The 24,764-nt window shown below is 40.4% G+C and overlaps 2 protein-coding genes across 4 annotated transcripts; one reads left to right on the top strand and one right to left on the bottom strand.

The window, feature by feature from the left end:
* Nucleotides 1–19,956, top strand: LOC117461716 (epidermal growth factor receptor substrate 15-like 1). Of its 3 annotated transcripts, XM_034103600.2 has the most exons (24): nt 1–81; nt 614–655; nt 765–854; nt 942–989; nt 1,081–1,176; nt 2,581–2,646; nt 2,726–2,851; nt 2,940–2,999; nt 3,132–3,398; nt 6,360–6,517; nt 7,178–7,331; nt 7,568–7,630; nt 9,930–10,015; nt 11,043–11,115; nt 11,232–11,393; nt 11,834–12,031; nt 12,683–12,847; nt 13,123–13,231; nt 13,556–13,695; nt 13,995–14,043; nt 15,395–15,480; nt 15,687–15,750; nt 17,857–17,873; nt 18,329–19,956. In XM_034103600.2, the coding sequence occupies exons 1-24, from the start codon at nt 55–57 to the stop codon at nt 18,467–18,469; spliced, it is 2,487 nt and encodes an 828-aa protein (XP_033959491.1). In that variant the 5' UTR covers nt 1–54; the 3' UTR covers nt 18,470–19,956. The 3 variants fall into 3 exon arrangements, with proteins under 3 accessions (XP_033959491.1, XP_033959492.1, XP_033959493.1); XM_034103601.2 differs by lacking the exon at nt 7,568–7,630; XM_034103602.2 differs by lacking the exon at nt 17,857–17,873 and having other exon boundaries at nt 18,329–18,422.
* A 1,145-nt stretch (nt 19,957–21,101) lies between these two features.
* LOC117461717 (Krueppel-like factor 2) lies at nt 21,102–23,684 on the bottom strand. The gene is made up of 3 exons (XM_034103603.1): nt 23,375–23,684; nt 22,166–23,075; nt 21,102–22,030 (listed from the first exon to the last, which is right to left on the bottom strand). Exons 1-3 carry the CDS (start codon nt 23,444–23,446, stop codon nt 21,855–21,857), a joined length of 1,158 nt encoding a protein of 385 aa, XP_033959494.1. The 5' UTR covers nt 23,447–23,684; the 3' UTR covers nt 21,102–21,854.
* Nucleotides 23,685–24,764: the final 1,080 nt, after the last annotated feature.

Raw genomic sequence — 24,764 nt, 5'->3', positions numbered from 1 at the left:
GCTCGTGCCCTCACGGTTAAGGGGCGTTTGCGCACTCCCGCGACACCAGGAAATATGGCGGCGCTCATGACTCTCAGTCAGGTAACAACTCTAAATATCTAAAGAAAACTGTCAAATGTCATTAATGATCAAAATTAAGTGACAGTCGGGTTATGACTTTAGCACGTTACCACTGTACACGCTGCTTTGAATCCCGGCCATTCGAACCGTATTACCAACATTTCGTTGTCAACTACGTAAACATGGTTAGCTAGGGTGAGTGAGGATAGCCAAGTTCCTATACGTTTCAACGGAATTGGGAAGCTAAGCTTACTATTGCAAGGACAGTTAGTTAGCAGCAAGGTTAGTTATGTGACTAGTGAAAATAAAAGCATGGGTAACTATCTAGAAAGTAAGCCGAAACTGAACAAAAACAAACCTTTACTTAGTTAGCAAATGTTAGCGACCAAAGCTGTGTATCTACGTTTACCGAACACACCTAATGATGTCGCTTCAGTCTACTGACTTTATAGCTATGTTTACCTTTCTTACCAATTCATTCTGTATATGTGCTAGCTGACACTCTTATTGTAACTTACCGGTGTCTTATTTCTCCTCTTTTCTGCTTCTCCAGCTAACAAATGGAAGCCCAGCCTATGAGGGCTATTACAGACAGGTACGGTTACTGCTGTGACTTCAGTACAGCCCTTCTAGTTTTTAAACATTTAAATGTTATGTCTTTTTTAAATCAATTGAAAAACACTTTAATATCTGCTGCTTTTTAGCTGGATCCAGGAAACACAGGCAGAGTATCGGCTGGAGATGCTGCTCAGTTCCTCAAGAAGTCAGGGCTGTCAGACAGTACATTGGGGAAGGTAGGTCACAACCTTGCATACATGCACTAAAACAGACTGTTCAATTTCATCTATGGCAATTAACCGTTTTGTCTTGTACTTTTTTAGATTTGGGATTTGGCAGATTCAGAAAGAAAAGGCTATTTGGATAGACGGGTAACACTCAATTCCTCTGTGAAAAAGCTTTGATTGATGCTGATGTGTGCATAAAACACCAGACTTAACTTGCCTTCTTCCTCTTTCGTAGGGTTTCTTTGTTGCTCTGAGACTTGTGGCCTCTGCACAGGGTGGAAATGATATCAGCCTTAACAACCTCAATCAACACTTGGCTGCCCCCAAATTTGTAAGTGATGAAATTACTTATGTTAACTGCAATATCTAACACAAAAGGTGAAAAACTAATGTCTGGATCCACTTTGTGATTTTTTTTTTTTAATGAATTGGGGTTTCCTTAGCCCATGCTATACCCTGTCATCACATTTCATGAAAATAGGGCCAACAGTTTTTAAGTTTTTCCTTGGCTGAGGTAATGATGTGGTAAAGAACACACAGAGTAGAGAAGAGCTTTTGCTCATGAAAAATGAATGGACAATGAATGTCTCAGGAAGGGACATAGGGAGGTCACCAGGGTGGGATTTTCACGAATACTCGCATTGCTCTAACCGCTGGAGTTTCACCGCGGCTGTCAGCTGTGTTTACTCCTGTCATTCAAACAGGACGAGCTGGATCGGGGGCTGGGCTTATATCCATGTAAATACCTATGCTAAATACTCTGGTGGAAACCAACTACGACCAAATTAACCTATTTTATCGTGATTTCATTGTAATACACGTTTCAAAATGATGCCGAAGTAACTAAATACTGATAACGATTAGTAAAAACCATGCTTTAATGCTTTGACAAGTGTGCAGACAAGACGGCATGCAAAATCTTTTAAAATGCGTGTTTTGTGAATGGAGATTGGATCGATCAGGCTAAACTAACATTGTAGCTGCTCCGTCCAAACTCACAACAACATCGTAAAGACAGAATTAAAGCAGCGACTGTATTCGTCATGACACAGACAGTCTGTGGTTTGTACATCTTTAACTGTTGTCCAGTTTCTGAACGGATATGAGGAGCTGTGAGGAGTTGATTAAAGGGACACGCGCGCGCGCGCACACACACACACACACACACACACACACTTACACTTACACTTACACTTACACTTTTGCATTTCAAAGTATTGCTTGTTCATACAGTTGGATGGTGGAGCTTCACTGTGCACTGCTGAATGATGTGTGCAGAGTTTGACCCTTGATGGCTGTTTCTTCTGCTCTGAAATTGAATATATTTGTTACATATTAATAGAATTTTTGATTTTTAGATTTAATTTCAGATTTGTGAATGGGATTAGTAGTAGATGGAAAACATACCAAACACTAATTATTCAAAGTAAAGTATTCCATTTTAGATACGTTAATACTAAGGAGGCATAGGCCTATGATGATGATACGATTATTGATATTAAAAAAGTGATTTATTTTTTTGTCATTAGAAAGTGAAGTTATTTATTTTTAAGCTCCAAATCCTAATTTTTCCCTCAATGGCCTTTGTGCCCTGGCATGTGGCCTTTCCGCCCTGAAAATATGTGTGACACCAAAGGCCAAATGGCCTTGCCCCTAAAATGACAACAATCCAAGCCTGGAGGTCACATCCCTTACTGGATCCGCTTATCTTACTCTCCCTTTTTATTTTTTACAGAAAGATACTAACAGCCCATTATTGACAATTTCAACAACTGGACCTGAATCACAATGGGCAATAAGGGTGAGTAAATAACATTTGTAAAAAAATATCTGGAGAAAATCAAGCATGTCATCTAAACTTGAGTTCCTTTTTTTCCCAGCCTGATGAAAAAGGGAAGTTCGAAGGCATCTTTGAGAGTCTGTGCCCTCTGAATGGTCTACTCCCCGGCGATAAAGTCAGGCCAGTTTTGATCAACTCCAAGCTACCTCTGGATGCGTTAGGAAAGGTGATGTTACACGTTGGAGTGATGTGCCACATAACACTGCTGCAGTCGGAAGCTGGCTCATTTTGGTATTAACTTAATGTTTCTGCAGATCTGGGACCTAAGTGATGTGGACAAAGATGGACAGTTGGACAAAGATGAATTCACAGTGGTAAGCTGGTGCCTTTTGTTTACTTGTCACCCCGGAGACATTCCAGGAAGCTGCTGCTTGTATTAAGTGTTTTTAATTCAAGTCTCTTTTTTTACTATATTTATAAATGTCCTTTTCCCCCCCATTTTCCAGGCTATGCATCTTGTGTATCGTGCCATGGAGAACGAGCCTGTCCCAGCCACCTTACCCACATCGCTCATCCCCCCTTCTAAAAGGAAAAAGTCTGCCAGTGCGATGCCAGGTGCCGTGGCCGTGCTGCCTGCTCTGTCCGGCTTCATGGCTGGCGCCGCTCCTCTCAAAGATTCCCAGCGAAGCACTCCTCCTCTGGGCCGAGCCAGCCCCCTCATCACCAGTAACCTCAACCTCTCTCCAAAACACTCCTTTAAATCCAGCTCACAGGTATGTAGAAAACCTCGTATTGACCTCATCACTGCATTGATTTGTCAGCTTTATTCTGTGCGAAGGCTGTGTAATTTGGTTTAAAATAAAAATATTACAACATTTTTCGGAATAAATAAATAAATCCCCATAGGCCTATATTAACTGACAAATCGCATTTAATCAAATATTGTTCACTGCTCAGGCTGAACGATATATCGTGTCATGGCATTAACCGCGATATGCGCATGCGCGATATTCACACTTATCGAAACTGCACATACAATATTATCCGATTAAAGCGGAGACTCCACAGATTATTTAAGTATAGTATCATCACTAAGCGATCCGATCTCGCGACAGGGGAAGCAAACACAGACATCACAACACGTACCTTTACGGAGCTTTTACGGGAGATCGTCTCACCGTAGCTGTCAATCTGATCAAAAGACGTGTTCAATGGCATTAAAATGAGAAAAAACGCAGCTGAATCGGTTGATCCATAGGTTAATAATGTATCTGTGGCTTTGAAGCAATTGTTTATAATCCATAATTCCATTTTTATGTAAAAATCGGAGCACAAAAGTTAGCTGCTAATGGTAGACACTAGAGTGTATGCAGATTCCGGTTTTGGCTACGCGTCACTCTTACTCCTTATTTGTTCATGTGTTGGTGTGTGTAGAACTTCCCCTCGATTCCATTGCCTCTCGGTTATAAAGAGATTTCATTCGTCAAAATCGACCAAGGGGGGCCAGAGATATGGAAAATGACCCCAGAAGTGTTTTTTTTTGTGCTAAATCTCTCTAAAAAGGTCAAATGTCACTTGTTTTGCATCAATCTTGATACAGGGTACTTATTATATGTTGTACTTTGGATTCCTAAAGCTTGTAGTCTACCTTACCCAAAAATCCAAGGGTAGTTTTCACTATAAATAAAAAATAATTTTTGGATGGACACTATCATTTACAGTTTTTTACTATGTTCAATCTGAATTTTCTTTAAAATAAAAAACATCTATATTGATTCGGACTTTTCTACATCCAACTCACAGGTTTATCATTACTTTGAGAGAAAAGATTATTAATGTAACCCTTTTAGAAGGGAAGATATGGTCATTTGTTCTGGGCATGTCATTTTCGAGCCTGAGACCTGAAAAACAGGCTCAGTGCTTAAGTAGGTGAATTAACTCAAACACGTCATGTTACAATTATTGTTGCTGCTTGCTACAAAAGGAAAACTTGCGTGGCTCTCATGTCAGGGGTACTTGACATGCAGGCTCTGTATGCACAGCAAACCACCAATCACAATCATTCTTGATCAGATCACAGCAGGCCCCGCCCCGCTAGTTTGCAGACCATCAAAACACCGGTAAAAAATGAGCGAGGCACAGGAGGACAATACCTTCATCCGGTTAAATATAGTTTAAAAAAACGCAATATATATCGTAGGGGGGGAAAAATCGCAATGTCAGTTTTTTTCAATATCGTGCAGCCCTATTCAGTGTAATTATTTACTGAATATTTAAGATCTACTCTTCTATTACAACCAAACACAATTAATTATTGTCAAATAAAAAACATGTTTTAACTTTACAATTATGTATTTGGACTACATGATTTGTGAATAACATGATGTGATACAATGTTCACATATAAGTCTAATGAAAGTTGAGAAATGTGAATGTAGAGTTAGTTCTTAGCCCTCATTTCTCCATCATAAAATACTTCAATGTAGTAGAAAAGCTGCATCACTGATTTTATAGCTGCTTCTGTACATCTTGAGTGAGGTAGTAACACTCCTAGGGTGTTGTCTGAGTAGTTTGGGTTGTGTCACTCAGCTGTTTCACTGATTTTACTGAATGACTCATGTATGTGTATGTCCGGGTTATCTTGGGTACATAATATTATAACTTACATTGTTCAATGTTGCTAGTTATATTCAAGTAGTATAAAGTGAAAAACACAAAACAAATCATTCAAATATTCTTGGAAACTTCAATATATTTAGTTTTATATGTATCATTTCACTGCTCCTCCCTGATGAAGTATCACAAGGGCAGAGCCTTGGAACCAGCATTGCATGTGTTGATTGTTTTCTGTTGCTAATGGCTGTACTTGTTTCTCCACATTGCTTTGAGCATTGTGCCCTGGCCAGTGTGTTCCTCTCTAACTTGTTATAGCTGCAGGGATATTTCACTCATGACCTTTGAACAGGTTTCCTTCAAAGGGAATAGAAACAAGACTCTGTTCTAACTTGTACCATGATCACCTGTCGTAGCTTTAATGTCCTCTTTTTTTCCTGTCGTGGACATTTTCATTTTTGTTCCCTTTTCCTTGTTGGTTTAATTGCCTCAGATTTTCTTTTTCTTTTATCTTACCCAAGGCATGAAGTCACAGTGCTTATTCCCATTTCTATTCACCATGTTATTTTATGTCATGTGCGGAGTATATATATATATATATATATATATCATTATTCGTTTTTTATTAAACAATGACCATTCAAACTAAAATATATAAAGAAAAACAATTAATGAATTTATGCCAGATGTAGCTATTAGCTAATTTTCATCTGCAGTCACTGGACAGGTACATACATAACAAGTAGCACACACTTAAAACATTACATAGTCTCTATCACACTAGCAATTATAAAGACATATCTGAGCACCAATCAATATTTAAATGCCAACAAATGTACAACTATTAAACTACAATTTAATATGCTCACTTATTTACAGTAGCTTGAACCTTTTTTTATATTTTTTATGGGTCAGTGATATATCCACCTGCTATTTGTGGTGAAAGGTTGATAAAGAAACCAGTATGTTTTCTTCAGGGGAGGCATTTTAGCAATGGTTTGCTTTTAACCAGTGTAATATATAATACATTTTATACAGTCCACCAAAAAATGATTGTGTTTTAGCAGATGTGTGTCCCTCATCTAAAATCATATAAATGTTGCCTGTCTTTTTTATTCCAGCCAGAGGTAAACTGGGTGGTACCGTTGGCTGACAGGGGGCGATATGATGAGATCTTCAAGACAATTGACGGAGACAATGACGGCCTCATTAATGGAACTGAAGTCATAGAGATCTTCATGCAGTCCAGTCTCTCCCAGACCATGCTGGCACAGATATGGTGAGACCACAGCTTGGTTTAGATGTTGTTGTTCCCCTTTGAGATCACATTACAGCAGTAGTTGACATTGCTATTTTTAGCTAGATACTTTTCATTTAAAATAATAACACATTTTAAGAAGGCAAATCCAATTAAAACAAAAGAATGGTGTTTTGTCTACTCCCATATTTCCACAAACTTAAATGACTCTATCACAAACATTTCTTAAATACTATCATACCGGTCCTTTTGAGATGGGAGGACTGGCTTAAGCTATCTCTTTTACATTGATTTTTTTTAGCTGCTATATTTAGTATTCTAAAAATAATTTAGTATTTAGTATCAATATTGGTCAATGCTCAAAATAGAAGCCCAAAAGAAGCGCATCCCAATACATATTTGATCACTAATTCTGTATAAGAAATATTAGCAATAATTAAAAACAGTACTATTTGAAGTGTTTCAAGGCACACTCAAACATAACTTAACACCTGCTGTAATCCTCTATCATATAGCACCATCTGGTGGACAGTTTGAATCTACATCTTACCAGTGAAACTGGCCATTGGAGAATGTTGACCTTTTTTAAGTGGGAATTGATAATAAAAATTACAGGGTCTAATTTATCACGAAGAATACAGTATCATGTGTTTTGAGTGAAGCCTCGCCTCCTCCCTGCAGGGGACTCGCTGACACCAAACAGACGGGGAAGCTGAACCAGGAGCAGTTCTCTCTGGCCATGTACCTGATCCAGCAGAAGGTCACTAAAGGCATTGACCCCCCCTCCACCCTAACCGCAGACATGATCCCCCCATCAGAAAGGACTGCAGCTTCTGTGAGTCCTGATTAAACCCACTGCAACCCCTGCTTCATATTTCAAATTCCCTATTTTAAATCCTTCTGTCTTTCAAGCCAATTGTATTTTACTTCTTGCATCTTTACCTCAGTAATCTGATTTCCTGCTACTATCTGCATTTTAAATGCTGAGGTTTTTCTCTTGGCTTTTCAGGCTTGCCTTGCAAAACAGTTTATTATGCTTTTGCTTTTTGCTCTCTCTTCTACCCTACCCAGAGCTTTGCAGGGCTAATGTCAGCTGGGAGGCCTGACCTTGCTGCACTAGCTAATGTGCGCAGAGTGAGTACTTCCGCTTTGTTTCACAAGGTGGCGCTTTGGTTCTATCATATCTTCTGTATCAGTCTGAAACACTCTCGCAAACAGGAACATATTCCATGTATTATGTATTTGTTTACCCACTTTTTTTTCAAGAAAGGGTAAAACATGTTATAAGCTCTTGTTTAATTGGCTACTTTATTGTCATTCCTGTGAATGTCCTCTAAATGTGTATATTCTTCATTCAACAACAACTCTGCTAAACGCAAACACTGCCACCTGCTGCACATTCATCCATGGTCTGTTATAGCAACCAGTGTCAACTAAGGTCCAGCTAAAGTATAGTTATTTATTAATGTATATACTAGGGCTGTGCATCTTCACTGGTCTCACGATCTGTCAACGATTCGGTTCGATATCCCGGTGCATCATGGTGCATCACGATTCATACCAATGCGTTGCATCCTCAATTTTCTATATTACTGCACATGGCTTATTTTTCATCAATGCATCCATGCAGTAAATACATATGAACTCTCTTTTTATTATTTAGAAAGTGCTTCAGAAATCAATAACATAAATGTCTTGACATTAATTTATAAACCAAAATAAATGAATTGTATAGGTCTAGCCTCCGTGTGTGAAGTTGTTCCATCCTCAAAAACAAAAAGCTAATGCTTCTGCAGTCTAGCTGCAGCTTCTAGCCACGGTCTTCTGTTAAGAAAGGACACTGAATGTCCTGAATGAGGCATCACACACAGGACTTGAGTCTGAACACAGCAGACAACAGGAGTATTTACAACAGCATATACAAACAAAGATACTGCATGTGGGTGCACACTTACATTCTCTGTTTTACTGTTACATAAATCCCATGAATGCATGAGATTAAATTAGCTTCATTATATCTCAGTGATTAAGTGAATAATAAAGTTTCTATCGGGTCACTATTAGCATGTCACTCATTATTTTCAGGGAGGGGGCGGGGCTTGGAGGAACGGAGAAGAGACGGTGATCGCGGAAGCTTTTTTCCTCCTGCCTTCACAAACTTTACACACGTATATATCGTCTGAAAATTGCTAGAGGACATTCATACTTTGCAATCCAAGACTTAATTAAATCCACCAAAAACCTGACATGATTGTAACGCGATTATTTTTGAAAAACATAAATCCCTGTCTGTGTCTCTGAGCCGCAGCGACACGGAGTGATTCGGAGCGGGTCCTTCTGCTGTTGGTTCTGGACTGGTGTTCTTGTGTTGGTGGATAAAGCAGACTGCTCCGCTGTGCCGCTGTCACGTCTGTTCCCTGATCTCTGCGTCACCGACCGGTTTGATATTAAAGTGACAGAAAAAACGTTATAGTAAAGCCGCGGCCGGAAAATCAGGAAGCAACGTTACTACTCTATAACCGATTATCTTCCGTCACTGCATCGAGACCGAATCGTCCACGTCCGCATCGCAATGCATCGTATAAACGATTATTTTCAACACCCCTAGTATATAGTCAAAGGAATATAGATTATCATGCTATGGCCAACCAATGATTAGATACGCTTTTAATAAAGAAAACATCTCAAGATATTCTCTTCTATTTGGTGCCAGAATATATTTTTCTCATAGTTGTAGTCACACGTAAACAAAAGTGTTTTGTGTTTGTTTTGAACAGATTAAGATAGTTAATGGAGTAAAATCAATTAGGCAGGAGTCTTTTTTTTTTACTTTAAGAGAAGTCTTTACATAAAATAAATATATATTTTACACAGATTAGGCCATTTCACAGGTACTTTTTAAAGGTGGAATATGAAACTTAAAAAATACTTATATAGGGAGCAAAATGTATAAGTGTTGGAAATGTTAGACCAATGATTGTCAAAGAAGTGGATTTTGGGACCCTGATTTGTCAAAGTCTTTATATTTGGAACCGTTTTGAAGCCAGATTTCACCTTCGTGTTACATATTTCCTCTTGTCTGTTGCATTCCTCCTCATTCATGTGTTGTCTGGAACCCTTGACCCCTAACTAGCTGTGCAAGGTGTTTGTATTTCCTTCCTGTGTCTTATGTTTTGTTAGACGCATCAGCAGAGAGATCCTCTCTTCCCCCTCTTTACCATCCATGTCCTCTCTGCTCTCATTCTTCCTCTTTGTCCCCTTCCCCTATTTGAACCTCTTATCCTTTTTTTCCCCACATACATTTTTCGCCCTACCTGCCGTTGTTGTCTTTGTTCTCACCTTCTCTTAACCTCATTTCATTCATTGTACTTTTTTTACTACATTTTCCTTTCCCCTCCCCTCTCTCACTCGTCCTGTCTGTGTCCCTCCTCAGAATAGCAACAGCTCCACAGGGTCGGTCGATCTGACAGGCATCAAAGAGCTGGATGACCTCAGCCAGGAAATAGCTCAGCTGCAGAGGTGAGCCCCTGAGTAGCAGGAGTATAGCTGTGTGTCTCTTCCTCTTAAAAGAAGGGTCTGTTATAGCTGGGTGATGTTCAGGTTCAAACTCTTTAAATCTATTGGGTATTTTGTTTATCAAATAATGTGAACCTTCATTTAACCAGGGGATATTATTAAGACTGTTTTTACTCCAAGCGAGAAATAAAAACGAATCTAACCATAGAGCCTTTCTTTGGGGCAGCAGAGCATCAAAGACTTCATTAAGTAGAGGACTCAAATCATTTATTTATACCCAGATGCTTAACAATTTCTGTATCTACAACTCTAGAATCGTCAGTATTTTTAAGCATTGTGACATGCCTACACATATACTAGCACTCGTATAAGAGTCTACATATTGCCGAAAGGTTCATCGATCACGTGCACCATAGAGAGAATCCTGACTGGCTGCATCACGGCCTGGTATTCAAGATTCAAGACATCATTTGTACATAGCTACAGTGTAGTTACGACAATTACAATCTTAGGTCACAGGCTCCTCCAACAGTATAACACAATAAAACTGAAAAATGGTGCCAGTAAATACAAACAAAATAGAATATAATATGGCAGTTTTATGTCTTGTTGAGGAACCTATGACCCACGTTTTTCATTCATTACATACTACATCGAAGTTTTGTGTATGATATGACATTACACCTTTGAATCTTGAATGAATTATGCTAAAATCATTTAAACAGATATCTCAGACAATGCTGTTTTTCATTACAAATCCCTCAACAACAAGTTACTACACCAGAATAATTAATATAGTGCCAAGTAGAGTGACCATAAAGTGGAGTGTAACTGTCATGCATTTGACTAATGGTGTTGTGTTGGAAACCCCATCAGTCATGCATGTGTAAAAAAACTATTTTTAATTGTCACAATTCCAAATTGACACAGTTCATTTTAAGCATTATGTTCCGCCACAATAGGCTTTGATGAGAAGTTATAACACTGTTTTACTTAATTGTCTTCCTATTTCAATGTTATTCCCATAAAGAGAGAAATTCATCCTGGAGCAAGAGATCAGGGAGAACGAGGAAGCCATCAGACAGCAAAACAGTGACGTTCAGGTAAGGCTGAGCCAATTTGTAAATCGTCTGTTCAACTTTTTAAATGTCAGTTGATAATCGGTCTCTGTATCATGCAAACACCTGAGCGTATGTTTCTGTGTTGGTCGGACGGTCAGGACATGCAGAGTGGACTGGACAGGGAGAGCAGCAGCCTGCAGGAACTGGATTCTCAGAAGCAGGATGCGCAGGAGCGTCTGGGGGAGATGGACCAGCAGCGCTCCAAACTGGAGGGGATGCTCAACGACGTCAAGCAGAAGTGCCAGGACGAGACCCAGATGGTTGGACACTTATTCATGCGACATTCATATATCTAATACTGTAATACTATTGCATTTTGGTACTGTGCTTCTGGTGACATAATACACATTTATCACCTGGTTCTGATAAAAGTGGTTAATGTTTTAGTATTTTTGGATAACAGAGATCAAGCAGATGTCCAACAGTGAGGTCAGTTTGGGTCAAAGTTTGCTTCAAGAAAAATGCTGCAACTAAACAAAGACATCAAATGTTTTGAAATAGAGCAGATCCTATGTGTTTAGCTTACTGGGAAATAACAGCATATTCGGAGGTTAGGCGCCACATCTTTTATTTGAATGACCCGAAAACCAGCTTTAAAATATTGCTGCTTTGATCTGTTCTGATATACAGCTATTTCACACTCTGCATGAGGCTCCAAATAAAACGGTCTCTTTTATTTTATTCTGCTTTCGTCCCCCAGATCTCGTCCCTGCAGAGCCAGATCCGCTCCCAGGAGAGCGACCACCGGAGCCAGGAGGATGAGATGAGCCGCACCAAGATGGACCTGAGCCGGCTGCAGGATGAGGAGGCCATGCTGGAGCAGAGCCTGCTCTCTGGCCGTGTTCAACTAGACAGCATCACTAAATCGCTCAAGACAACTCAGGAAGAGATCAACCAGGTCAGTACCGATGGAGCTACTACAGCTCACAGAGACCAGTTGTTGCCAGAAAGCTCTATGATCAAGTCGGTATTTAAATTATAAATATAGTTTGAGTTGAAAAAATAAACTAAACTCTGGTTATCCCCCCTGGGTATGCATGTTTGTCTGTCTACGCATCTGTGAAATGTAGACTTGTGTTTTGAGTCGCTTGTAGTGGTTATATCAAATACAAAATCTCACTGTTGTAAACATTAGCTTTACTGTTACCTTCTAGAACATTGTGCTAGTGTGTAAGTCATACACTGAGGCACACATAGTTGAAGTGAAACTGTTGTCACATATGGGTTGGCATTTTGTTTTGATCTTGGTAACCACTAATCCCCACGCACATAATTTGCTAGAAATCGGGTGCATTCCTCGATCTGCTGAAGACTTAACTCTAGAGGAGCGTGTTCGTTCTTTACTATAAGCGAAGATAGAAATCCATGAAAGACGGGGCTTCTGCATAAATTCTACTTTTGCATTGAAAATACTTTGAAAGAAGGGTCTTTAAATCAAAGAAGCCCATCTATTTCTACCAGCAGCTCTGAAACCCATTGAAAAGAGACTGTAATGGAACCAAAAATTATGTTTTATGAAATCAGAAATGGATCTTTTATTTGTTTTCAGGCTCGCAGTAAGCTGTCGCTGATCCAGGACAACCAGAATGAGGTGACTAAGACCATTGAGCAGTACAACAGCGCTCTGAGCGACATCAACGGAGGAAACTTCAACAACCTGCCGGACTTAAGTGAAGGCTTCGCTGAGAAGGAGAATGGAGGTTTCAGAAGTGCAGTGAGTCTTACTTTTAAGAACAATAATTCATAGAATTATAATTCAGCCAAGAACTCGGATATTTTATTTGCCTTTCCTTCTAATGAGGTGCACTTTTCATATCACCAAATCGTACTGGCCTGATGATGGGTACTTCGATGCCAGAGGACGCAAATACGCTGAAACCTTTTTTGTTAACCATTTTTGTAGCCCAGAAGTGTTTAGCTGCTTTATGTCCTTGCTTTGTGCCATGTGTGTTCTGCTGTAACGTTCTTTTTTTTAAATGAATTTATCAGCAGGGCTCTTTAAAGTCAAGGATAGCCATGTTCAACAACAGCATTGCTAAGGAGCCTCCAGCAGACCCCTTCCAAACAGAGGACCCCTTCAAGTCCGACCCCTTCCAAGGTCTGAATACCTTCTTGTTTCTCTTACGTTTTCACTCTGTTTTTCTGTTAGGGTAAAGGTTATTCCCTACTCTGCCAGCTGTTCACCTGCATGTATGTGTCCCTTGTTAAATAAGCATTTCCACATCATCTACATACATCATACATGCCAAATGATGGAGTTTGAATGAAATGGAAACATTGGTTGTATATTGTTCCCGTCTGCTTTAATTCATGCTGTGGAAAACTTTCAAAGAAAGCTCTGATTATTTGTTCTTTAGAGGGTGAAGATGACTGAAGTCCAAAGCCAGTGGCTATGTTCTCACAGTCGTGTCTTTTCTTCTAGATCCATTTGGAGCAGATCCTTTCAAAGAAAGCGACCCCTTCAAAGGCACCTCATCTGAAGATTTTTTCAAGAGAACAGAAAAGTCAAACTTGTTTGGATCCTCGGACTCCTTCAGTAGAAAACCCACCCCACCAGCCAAGGTATCAAGCACCTCTTTAAAAACACTTTCATGATGTTGATTGAAGCTTCTGATCATGGGTCTTTTGTATGCACTGTTTTTTTTCTGTAAAAACTTTAATATTACAATTCCTTTTCTATATTTAATGGCTCTAAAAACAAGCTTTGATTTGACTTCACTGTTGTAGATAACTGGAAATGCAAACCAGCCCTACAAAGGGTTATTTTTGGTGGTTATGATTATATGGCCATTTTGTGTGTATTGTATTCGAGAACTTTGGAAAACTTACTTTACCTTTTGCCTTTTTTTGCTTTTTCTCAGCCAAGTGCCCTCAGCAGTGACTCCTTTACATCAAACAGCCCAAAACCAGGTATGTTGGTCTCAGACATCAGAGAGAGACTTTACTCTGGGGCTTCTCAGTTGTAAATGTAAAGGTTGACCTGAGGTAGCAGCGTGTTTGTGCCAGGACATGTTGTTGTTTCTGGACTTCTGGGCTTTATATCACCACAAAGTTTCTCAGTTTAGCTTTTATTGTTCTTCCAGTTTTAAATATTGTCATCAAACTTTGCTTACAGAATCAAACATGTTGACAAAGATTCAATGCTTTATTTCCTGTTCTCAGTCATTTTAAAGATGTAGGTTGTATAATTCCTCTATTTTATTGTAATTACTGCAGTCAGGAAGGTACAGTACGTTGGCTTTTTGTCTCTCTGTAAATAAAACACATGCACAATCATCTCTGTACTAGACACGTGCAGATTCTCCGTCCAGAATGAGACTCTTATTAACCGCCATCTGAATGTGAAAGAGGGTTCTTGTTGTGAAACGGGTCTCAAAGAGTCATTCTTTGCCATTCTGTGTGACGTGTCAGATTTAGATTTTATTTTTGAGGGCATGAGGGGGCAAACAATTTTTTACTTACTGTGGCTTCAATTTTTCCTGTGGTTTTGGGCTATTTTTAGCAAAGTACCTACGCATTTAACTACTGGCCAACTAAAAATACTCCCCCCTACCCTGGAAAAACAGGAGGCCTGCAGGAGCCAAACATAACAGAAACGTTGTGAGGACTGGAGGTCCTGCTCTACTAGAATACACTGCCACTCCTTTAACCAGTTCTCTACTGCCTCTGCCCTGTCTTTATATCTGCTGCTATTGAGCTGCTCTGCCTCATTCGCTACGGAAGTTGTTTTAAGTTAGTGGCTGCCTCTGGTCGATGCTACACACCTTCAGAGGAACACAGAGGCAACTGTAGGCCTGACCTGAGTTACTGTGCGTAAAAGAAAACACTGCGTTCTTCACATGAATGGGGTCTCTTGTGGTTGCATACTCACAACAAACATATTCTATTACAATGTTTTGTTTTTTCACTGTAACCATCTGCAGTTGGCTTTTTTTCTTTTTCATTAAGTGGCATACCACTCAGCCTCCAAACAACCCGGCACAGTTCTGGTTAACAGTACGCCAACTGACGCCTTTAATTAGTTGATCACATGCATACGTCAGGTTAAACAAAAACCTTTGCTTTCCAGGGTTTTTTTACGAAATGTCATTAAACCGTAATGCCACATTCCACGCTCTGAAAATAGCCTTTTCAGAATAAGCACAATGCATAGATGGTTTTTATAAGCGTGGTTTGAGGCTGAACTTTATTATAGCTTCTGGCTTTTTCCATAAACGTATTGAAAGGTTCAAAAATGCATTACAATGTATTTTTCTCTCAGATGTTTTTGGGACGGCAGACCCCTTTGGAGGCAACTCTTTTGGAAGCAAGGGGAGTGGATTTGCCGACTTTAGTGAAATGTCAAAGGTAAGCTCTGGAAAGTCAATTTCCCACTGTGGCTGTGTTTGTAATCTTACTCCAATCGTGAGTGATTTAAAAAATAAATGCCATTTTTCACCTTTAACGCCTCTCTGGTGTAATGCCAGTTGCTTTAGAGTTACTGACATTTCTGTTAGTCATCAGTTTGTGTGATAGTTAAAGACATTGGTTTCTTTTCCCCTGTGTGTGAACAGAAGTCAGACAACCCTGTCCTCCCATCAAAGAAAAATGTGCCTAACCGGCCTGCACCTCCCTATGGTAAGCCCCTTGTGTGTGTGTGTGTGTGTGTGTGTGTGTGTGTGTGTGTGTGTGTGTGTGTGTGTGTGTGTGTGTGTGTGTGTGTGTGTGTGTGTGTGTGTGTGTGTGTGTGTGTGTGTGTGTGTGTGTGTGTGTGTGTGTGTGTGTGTGTGTGTGTGTGTGTGTGTGTGTGTGCGCACTTGAGCATGACTGTGCTTGCAGCCTCGTTGCATTAAAAGGTTGACTGACATTCATAGTTGGCATGCAATGTTGGTTTAAACCAGGTGACAGCAATACAGTTTATCTTGCCATTATTTTTTTGTAGTGCTCATTATGATTGAAGTGTGTGTGCCCCTGATGGTATGCGGAAAAAAACAACTTCCCTGTTGAACTGTGAGGGTGCAGAGAAAGCAGTTTCTTCTTTTGAAGTTGTAAACAGGAAAGCTGTTGCAGAGGTATGGCAGCACTGTGGTTTACGCACCTAGCGTTATTAAGACGCCAACAGATAAAACAGTCTTCAGTTAAAGTTATAAATAGTGAGATTGAGAGCCACTTTTCTATGGCCCTATGAATGCATTTAGCCTCATGTTTTATCTTGTTGTTACTCTAGTAGGAATAGTCACACGTTGCCCACAGGCCATGCCCTTCCGCTGTGACCTTGCACTTATTCCTTTAGCAGAAGCCACAGCGTGAGAAAGTTGATGTTCCGCTTTGCTTTACCACACGCCGAGTGGTAGAGATGAGAAGCCACGGTTAGCCAGTGAGCTAGCCCTGAGATGTGCCTCATATGTTATGGGGAAGTGAGAAGTTTAGTTTGCTTATTTAAAGCTAGCACTTCTACTGTTGTTCTTAGACAGTGGGGCTTTTATTCACTTTAAGCCATTCAGTCCCTTCATGCAGCTCTTGGTTAACAATATGTGGGAGATGAATATTTAAAGCCTCATTACAAAGCTGTCATTATAGGAAATGTGTTCAAAGCTTACATTGTACATGGGTGTGTCCGTCTTTAACCACTGTGTGTTCCAGAAAAGCGACACCGCTTGTTAAGCATCAATGCATCAGTGAGCTTTATTCAAAAATGTGGTTAACACCTTTTTTGGAACCAATATCTCTCCTCACTGACGACTATGCATACCATGAGCTAAAGGTCAGATTCCTGTGAACATTTAGCATCAGAATATTACACATTAAGCGTGAGCTTATTCTCAAGGGGCTACCTGTTGTTGGCTTATAAAGTAAAGTAACTAAAGGGTGTCGTTTTACATTAGCTTTCATATTTATCTTTTTGAATGTCTTCCTTCTCCAGGAGGTTTGCTCAGTCTGACAGCGTCAGAGCCACTCCAGAGCTTTTGCTCCACAGCAGACAGTAAAGACCCCTTTTTGTTACAACACACTCGAGTAAAGAATCCAAAGACTGTCCTGTGGGTTTTGCAGAATTTGGCTCCGAGTGTAATCTACTTACAGTTCTCCGAGGGGTCAAACATCTTTGTCTGCATGAGCTGCTCATGATCTCACTCTTCAGATGCTGTTTGCTGAAGGCTCAGAGGTGTCAGCGCTCCGTCACTGGGCCTTATTCTGTTACACAAGCGAGCAGTCGCAGGACCTCCGTGCTTACTGGCTGTTGACTAACAACTGACAGATCAGATAATGTTTGCATGACTGACTTGGACAGTCCTTGTACTTGTGTATATCAAGTGGATTGTAGCGTCCGTCCGCCTGGTTATGGGGGTTATCCTAGCTGACGTCTCTGGCTTCAGCCTCGGGCAGGAAGTCAGGATTTATTCACTTTTAGTCAGCGAGTCAGTGAACTTGCCTGGTCAGGTAGCATTTCTAAAGTCTTGAAGTACAAGCGAAAGGCTTATTCGCTGTCAAAGCATGATATGCCTGGAAGCAGAGCACAACAGAGTAAATCTGCGTCTTTGTCCACCCGTTTCCGCTTCTTTGCCATCCTGTATACCCTGAGCGTGCTCTCAGTGTGGCGAAGATGCATGGCAGGCTTTGTGTTGGGTTTGTATCATTTGACATGACATGAATTAAATGTATCCCTCCTGCCAGCATGAGAGTTGTAAAAGGGATTTGTGTTTTTTTATATTTAGCTCTGTATTGTAATTTTTGTTTTCCTGCCAGGATCTGAATGTGTCAAGGTAAGACTGTACAAGGGTGTGGTGGTCAATCCTTTGCATGTGAAAAACCTGGGCGCACGGCAAAATCCGTTGTAAAAAAAGTACGTTGATGTGTGTGCACGATGTTAGTAAAGGCCCCCAGGCACTGAATGTTTATGGGAAATATGTGAACACTAATTTATGGTGCTAGTTTGTCAGTGTGTATTCTGTAGGAAGCTTTTAGTGTTGCTTTCTGCGTTTTCTCTGTAGTGAAATAGTACCTTTTTTTGCAGATGCTTTTCTCTTACTGCTACATTTCAAATCATTTGAGTTGTGTGAAAAAGCTTGTTGATGTTCTGCCTAATTAGCAACACTTTATTTCAAATTTGCATCCAGCCTTCATTGGTACATCTTGCCCAGGGACTTATCCCTGTTTTATGTTGATATTTCAGTCAGCCTGTTTTTGTCCATAACTAATGTTTGTGTCTCCGCTCTAGTTTGGAAATGAGAGCCAGCAGCTGGAGTGGGTGAAGCGGGAGAGCGAGCGTGAGGAGCGCGGGGAGCAGGAGAGGCTGCGGCTGCAGGAGCAGCAGGACCTGGAGCTGGCCCTCGCTCTGAGCCGGGCCGACATGCCCTGACCGGCCGTCCTCCACCACGTCTCTCTGTCCTCTCTCCTGCCTTACAGTCCTCTGACCGCATGACAACAGCACCAACACTGGCCCCACATGACTCGCAGCCCCTGTTACCAATTTGTGTTAGAGACGAGTGTTTTTGCAGCCATGACTGGACTCTTGTCTACCGACTCCACATTTAGCGACCAGTTATGGTTCATTGCTCCCAAACTACATGGCAACTATAATCAAGGACATTAAGGGAGCCACTTGATTTAAGCCCGACTTAAACCTGCAAGAACATAGTGATTCAACCCAGCCCTGAACCAGCATGATAGCCACTATATCTAACTCCATATCGTGCTACGGCCTTATCCAAAATTCTTTCTGTTAAAAAATAACCTTTTTAAAGGAGTATTTGACTGTTTAATTTATAAACAGAAGCATTGAATCTGGTGTTTGAAGTCCTTTTTAAAATTCACTGTACAAACTGTTTTATATATCGTTTAATTACTTTAAAAGAAAATGCAAATCAAACCAGATATGCCAACTAATCTGTTGGTCTATGATTGAGTTTGTCCAATTTCAAAAATGTTTAAAGAAACTCCTTCATGTGCTGTAAATATTGTTAGCTGATGGTTTCATATGCAAGCCGTGAAACAGTCCATCTTTAGAAACCATTCCTGTCTTAAAGGACTGGAGCTTAGTGATCAGATCATTAATGGCATGCTTTAGGTTTTTATTTCAAATGTTACGAGTGTGTCCTGACATTTATGCCTGCATATGGAATATTTATGACCTTAAACTTATAGGGTTATATACATTTTGAATGTTTAAATGGTCAACAGGGATCAAACAAAATATGATGTTAGAGAATGAAAGCCTTGGTTCAATATGATTTAACCCCGTATCATCGGTTGCCTCTTGCATTCACAATTATTAAGATGCTTATGATAATCCTTGAGGTCTTCCTTCCCTATGAACACAGTTCAGTCCCTGTGCAGCTATGCACCCTCCCTCTAATGTCGACAGCTGGTGCTTGTGGGATGGTTTATCATTGGTTGCCTTGTTGTTACGCCCATACAACTAAAAACCTCTATAAAATGGAAGTAGTGTAAACCTACATTGTTTGTACTGGTGCGGTTACATTTAAATCAACCCTTTTTTTTAATTATTCTCACTACCACTGATACAGTGACATCTGCTTTCGATTTGTTTGCCTTTCTCTCAACACTCAAATCAACAAATGGATCTTTTTTCTGTGGATTTTGTTCCTCTACATTCATTTCTTATGATCCAGTTGCATACATATTGTTTGAATGACTTTCAAATATTGCATTCTTGTAATTATATTACACTAATCAGGTTTATTTGGCACATAATGTACGCACTGTATTCCAGAGCTTACTGGACACATGCAGAATGGCATCGCCTTATTTATCAACATTGTAACATGTAACATTGCACAGTATGTTTGTGGTTATATATAAAAAAATTCTCTGTTAAACTTTAAATGACTTTTAATTTAATAAAAGGGATTTTTTTTTTTTTAAGTTTCTGGAACACGGTAAGTATCTCCTTTTTGAATGATATATTAAGGTTCACAAGTATTTTGTAAAATAAATGTATCGAATGTCGCTGTAGGACAAATAGCTCAACATTACGAACATGTGTTTTGAAGGGAAGACAATGGTCTACCCTATTTTTAGCTCTTTATCTGATGCTTTGTACAGAGTTATACAAAGTGTTTGTATCTTGCATCGATATTGGAACAAAAAAAGTGAAATGAGAGTGATACATTTGCATCTCCCACTGCAGATATATTTGACCCAATGTGTACTTCCTCTTTTTAAAAAATAAGATAAATTCTAGGTAAGTAAATCAGCACATTTAAGTCACATTCAGTTTGTACATTGTATTGTTGTGGGTGAATTGAAGATACTCTTCAACTGCGAAATTCCGCTTTTGAAGTGTGTGGTTTTATTAACTTATTTTTAAGTTTTAGAATTGTCATAAAACAAAGACTACTTTGTCAATCACCAACCAACCACATTATTTGAAGAAAAACGTTTAATATGTACTTTTTCAAAATGCCATCTGGTTTTGATATATCTACTCAATGCAGCCTTTGATGCGGGTGAAACAAATGCTCCCTGACACCATGCAGACATAATATGCACAGACTCAGATACTTTGAAACTGTAGTGCAGTGACTCTGTGTAATTGTAGTATTAAGGCCCTTTGATGTGCTACTATAATTTCTACCCATCAGAAAGGGAGTCTAAGGGCTCCCTGATGAGGGTTTGCTGTGTGCCCCTCTGTCCAGACGGCTCCCAGCTCACTCTGTAATTATGGAAATAGAGTGTTTGTATTTATAGGCTAAGCCCACAAGCGGCTGCCCTTCTGTCTTGCAGCTGCAAAACATCACAGTGGAAATCAAGTGCCCATGTTTTAAAATTAAAGTGGGTATACAATGGCAACATGTATAACCTATTCAGTCTTACTGATCTGATGGTCTGCAGGCCTACTAAAGTCGTAGTATGCACAGCATGTGAAAGCTATTGTTGAGTGGGTGGATGTGGTTCATTAAACACAATGTGAGAAAAAGATATACAATGACTTGACATTCATGGAAAGAGAAGAGGTCCCCAGTAAAGTGTTCAATTTCATTGTTTTTAATATTTACAATAAATATACATTTTACAGTATAAAACCATGTACATATTTATATAAATTTAAGTGAAAAATAATGCACAGGACATCAAGCCCTGATAGTGAACTGAGGGGCTGGATCCAAGATATTCACATAGACAACATCGACACCAAATATGAAAAGGCAATAAAATAAAGCAGTTCAGGCCGTTCAGACATTGAGAGGCAGTTTAAATAAAACATTGTCCCTGCACATGTTAGGCAACTGTGTGCATTTCACCCCTGTCAATAAGAACATGTACTAAATGTGGCCATGTCGTTCTGTCACTAAGAGTTTTACAGTAGCACAGTCATAGAAAGGCACTTTTGTGTCAAACACAGCGTTCCAGTTCTGTCAAATAGGAGTAATATATACAGGGCCAGCCCCTTCTTGGTCTTCCTGCTCAAACAAAGCTTTTCTAAAGCTTTTTTATTGAACCAAAGTAGTACCAGCTACGTTATTAGAAAATAATACAACTAAACTTTTGAAAATAATACAACTAAACTTTTGTATTCAATATTATATATATATATATATATATATATACATACATACATATATATATATATATATACATACATATATATACATACATATACTTGGTCATGTGGACAACAATTTGGTCAACAATTTGGTCATGTGGACAACAATTTAAATAAAAATACATCAGTTGAATCACAACAAAAAATAACATAACCCCATGTCCTTATGTGGCCTCCTTCACATGTGTCTCTTCATGTGAAGTGCCAGGTGGTCAGACCTGGAAAAGGCACGTTCACACAGGTGGCACTGGAAGGGCCTGTGTCCGGTGTGTTTGCGGAAATGACGGGTCAGCTCATCGGAGCGGGCGAATTTCCACCCACAACCTTCCCAGCTGCAGTGGTACGGCTTCTCGCCTGAGAGGACAAAGAAAAGGGAGATTATTAGTCTATGTTGAAAGGAGCAACATGATTTGGAACTAATGCAAGCCAATGCGTAATTGCGCACAGATGTAACGCTTTTTATCATGATGAATAGAGGCTCAAACTTACCGGTATGAGTTCTGAGATGTGCCTTCAGATGTGAGCTCTTGGTGTAGGTTTTTCCGCACCCATCATAGCTGCAGGTATGCGTTGCTGTGCGCTTCCTCGGCCATGTGCGCCGCCCTCTCTTTGGTTTTGACTCCAGCAGCTCAAGGGGGGAGGAGGGCGGTGTGAGCATCACCCTCTGCGCGCCTGGCTGCATGCTGAGCCCTTCATCGTACATGCCAAAGGCAGTATGCGGAGCGTGGTAGGCCATTTGCATCTGTGGAGCTTGGTGGTGATGCGGGAAAGCCGCCGGTGTGTGATACTTCTGAGAGAAGTTCATGGGCTGGCACAGCTGTGCCTGGCAGTCTGAGGCTCCCTGCTCATCGGGGCTGAGAGGCGGGGTCATGTTGCTGGATGCTCGTGGGGAGATGGCCACTCTGGGCTGCTCAAAAGACATCATGCACGAAACGTTCCCTTCTTGCTTGATTTTGCAGCTTTGGGGCACCATGCCTAAAACTGGGCCGTAACCGTCCATAGGGGGCTCAACTTTGATTTCCTGGCGGGGAAAATGTGCCGTGTTGACATAAAATCTTCCCTGAAAGCAGGAGTTGCGGGCAATGTCATAGCTGTTGGTTCCCTCGGAGCGGAGCAGCTCTGTCATGAGGCTGGCGCCGTACGGCGGCGGCGGGGAGCGGTGGTCGTCTCCCGGGTAGGATGGCACAGTGATTCCCGCCGTGTACATGCTGGGGTCGGCTGTGCCCACAAATTCCGCCGTGCTGTCAGAGCCCGTCGTGTTGGCGAGGATAAAATCCAGATCTAAGTAGTTACTCAGATCCTCGTCGTCCCTTTTGCTGTGATTGTCCAGGTTGTGTACCATTTCCATCATGGAGCAGCTGCTGTTGGAGACTAGTTTGTCCATATCTCCTTTCCACCTCTGAAAGAATAAATAGACATTGTTAGATATGAGAAATAGGATGTGGAGATAACAAGTGTCATCCAACTGGAAAAGTTAGCCATGTTATACAAACACTGAGTTTTCTTTACTTAAATTAAGTTTTGTAATTGTTTTAAGTTATTTGTTTAGTTTTCACAAAGCAAATAGGCTAGATTCGTTGCAACAGCTTTACATTGTACTATTTTTCTTTTCTAAACAGGTGAAACAAAGTGAGACATGATCCAAGTCAACCGTTTCCAAAGATTTTGAATGAAAATAAACGAAAATGTCTAACTTACGTTTTCATAGGTTTTTTCTCTTTGGTTTGTGAATGTTGAAAATGACGGGAGCATCACTCCGGATAAGGCCATCGTTTAGTGAAATAAAAGCTATTTCTTGTCAAAGTCGCACCAGAACCTGTGCGTCTCTTTCACTGTCGCTCTCCACTTCTGCACTCCAAAGGCATGAACAAGTTTAAAAGTGGAAGGAGGTTCTCCAAACCTTATAACTCTCTAACCGGACAAGGGCTGGCCAATTGTGAGAGCTCAGGAAACAACGTAAAGTTTGGTAAATTTAGCTCTTTATAAAGCGGCTCCTGCAGGCAGCGGGGCTCAGTGTGCTGTATGACAGGCAGGCAGAGCAGAGCAGCCTATAAAGCGGAGCCCCGCCCCCTCGCACTGACGCAAGAAGCTAGACACGCCCAACTAGAGTTGGAAAAAAGTTGCAGGCAAATTACAAACACAAGGGCAATATAGCAACCATAGATACTTACGTAATATGCTGAAAAGAACAAGCTTAATGACAGAAACTGCTGGAGGCCAAGCCGCACCAACAACTTCATAAAGGCTGTCAGGACTTCACTTAATCATCTCAACAACAATGGAGATATGAGTTATTTAATGAACATGTAATAGCACATAAGATTCAGAGTAGTTAGTTTAAACCCTGGAAGAAAAGACAGAACCGATATGTATATATTTAATAAAATACAGGCAATTGGGGATTATGGCAGACTTCTAAAAGCACTTGAAACACAAATATATCCAAAAACATCGAAATGTATGTTTTGTGAAGGACCATTTGGTCTTTGATGTGACTACTACAACTACATCATTTCATTTCTAGCCTCAAAACAAATGTTTTCTTTGGTTTCTCTCCATAAAAAAGAGACAAACTCCAATATCGATTCTGAACTTTCTTCAAAGGGTTGTCAAACAAGTGTAATTATTCAAATGGACGGTATGTACAGTGGATGTTATCCGTCACGTGTGTGTGGCTGCTGTCTCCACCTGTTTGGCGCGGCTCCCTCTCGGCTCATTATCATTAATGGAAGATGGTTTTGTTCTTTCACTCACAGTAGGCTTGTCCAAACAGGCGCCAGGTTCGTCTGAAACGGTTTTCACGGCTTTAAAACGCTCTAACCACTCCTGATGTAAACATGATTTAAGGTAACGTCCCATTCAGATGTAAATGGAGGCTGCGGTGTCGATTGGAGACACATTTACATCACAATTCTGAACTGCTTGTAGCTGTTTCTGCAGAGAGATCTGGTTTTTGACAGGAATCCTGTTGCGCCAGACGTCATCAGTCCAACTCCGCACTTTATGTCAATTGTGGATCCTTAAATTAATGTTAAAATAGGTTTCTTGATGTAAAATAGCTCACCCTATAACTTTTGTTAGAATAGAT

This window comes from Pseudochaenichthys georgianus, chromosome 17 (assembly GCF_902827115.2).
Source record: "Pseudochaenichthys georgianus chromosome 17, fPseGeo1.2, whole genome shotgun sequence".
In the NCBI taxonomy this organism is placed as follows: Eukaryota; Metazoa; Chordata; class Actinopteri; order Perciformes; family Channichthyidae; genus Pseudochaenichthys; species Pseudochaenichthys georgianus.
Note: the sequence above shows the minus strand (reverse complement) of the source record. Positions and strands in the feature narration are given on the sequence as shown.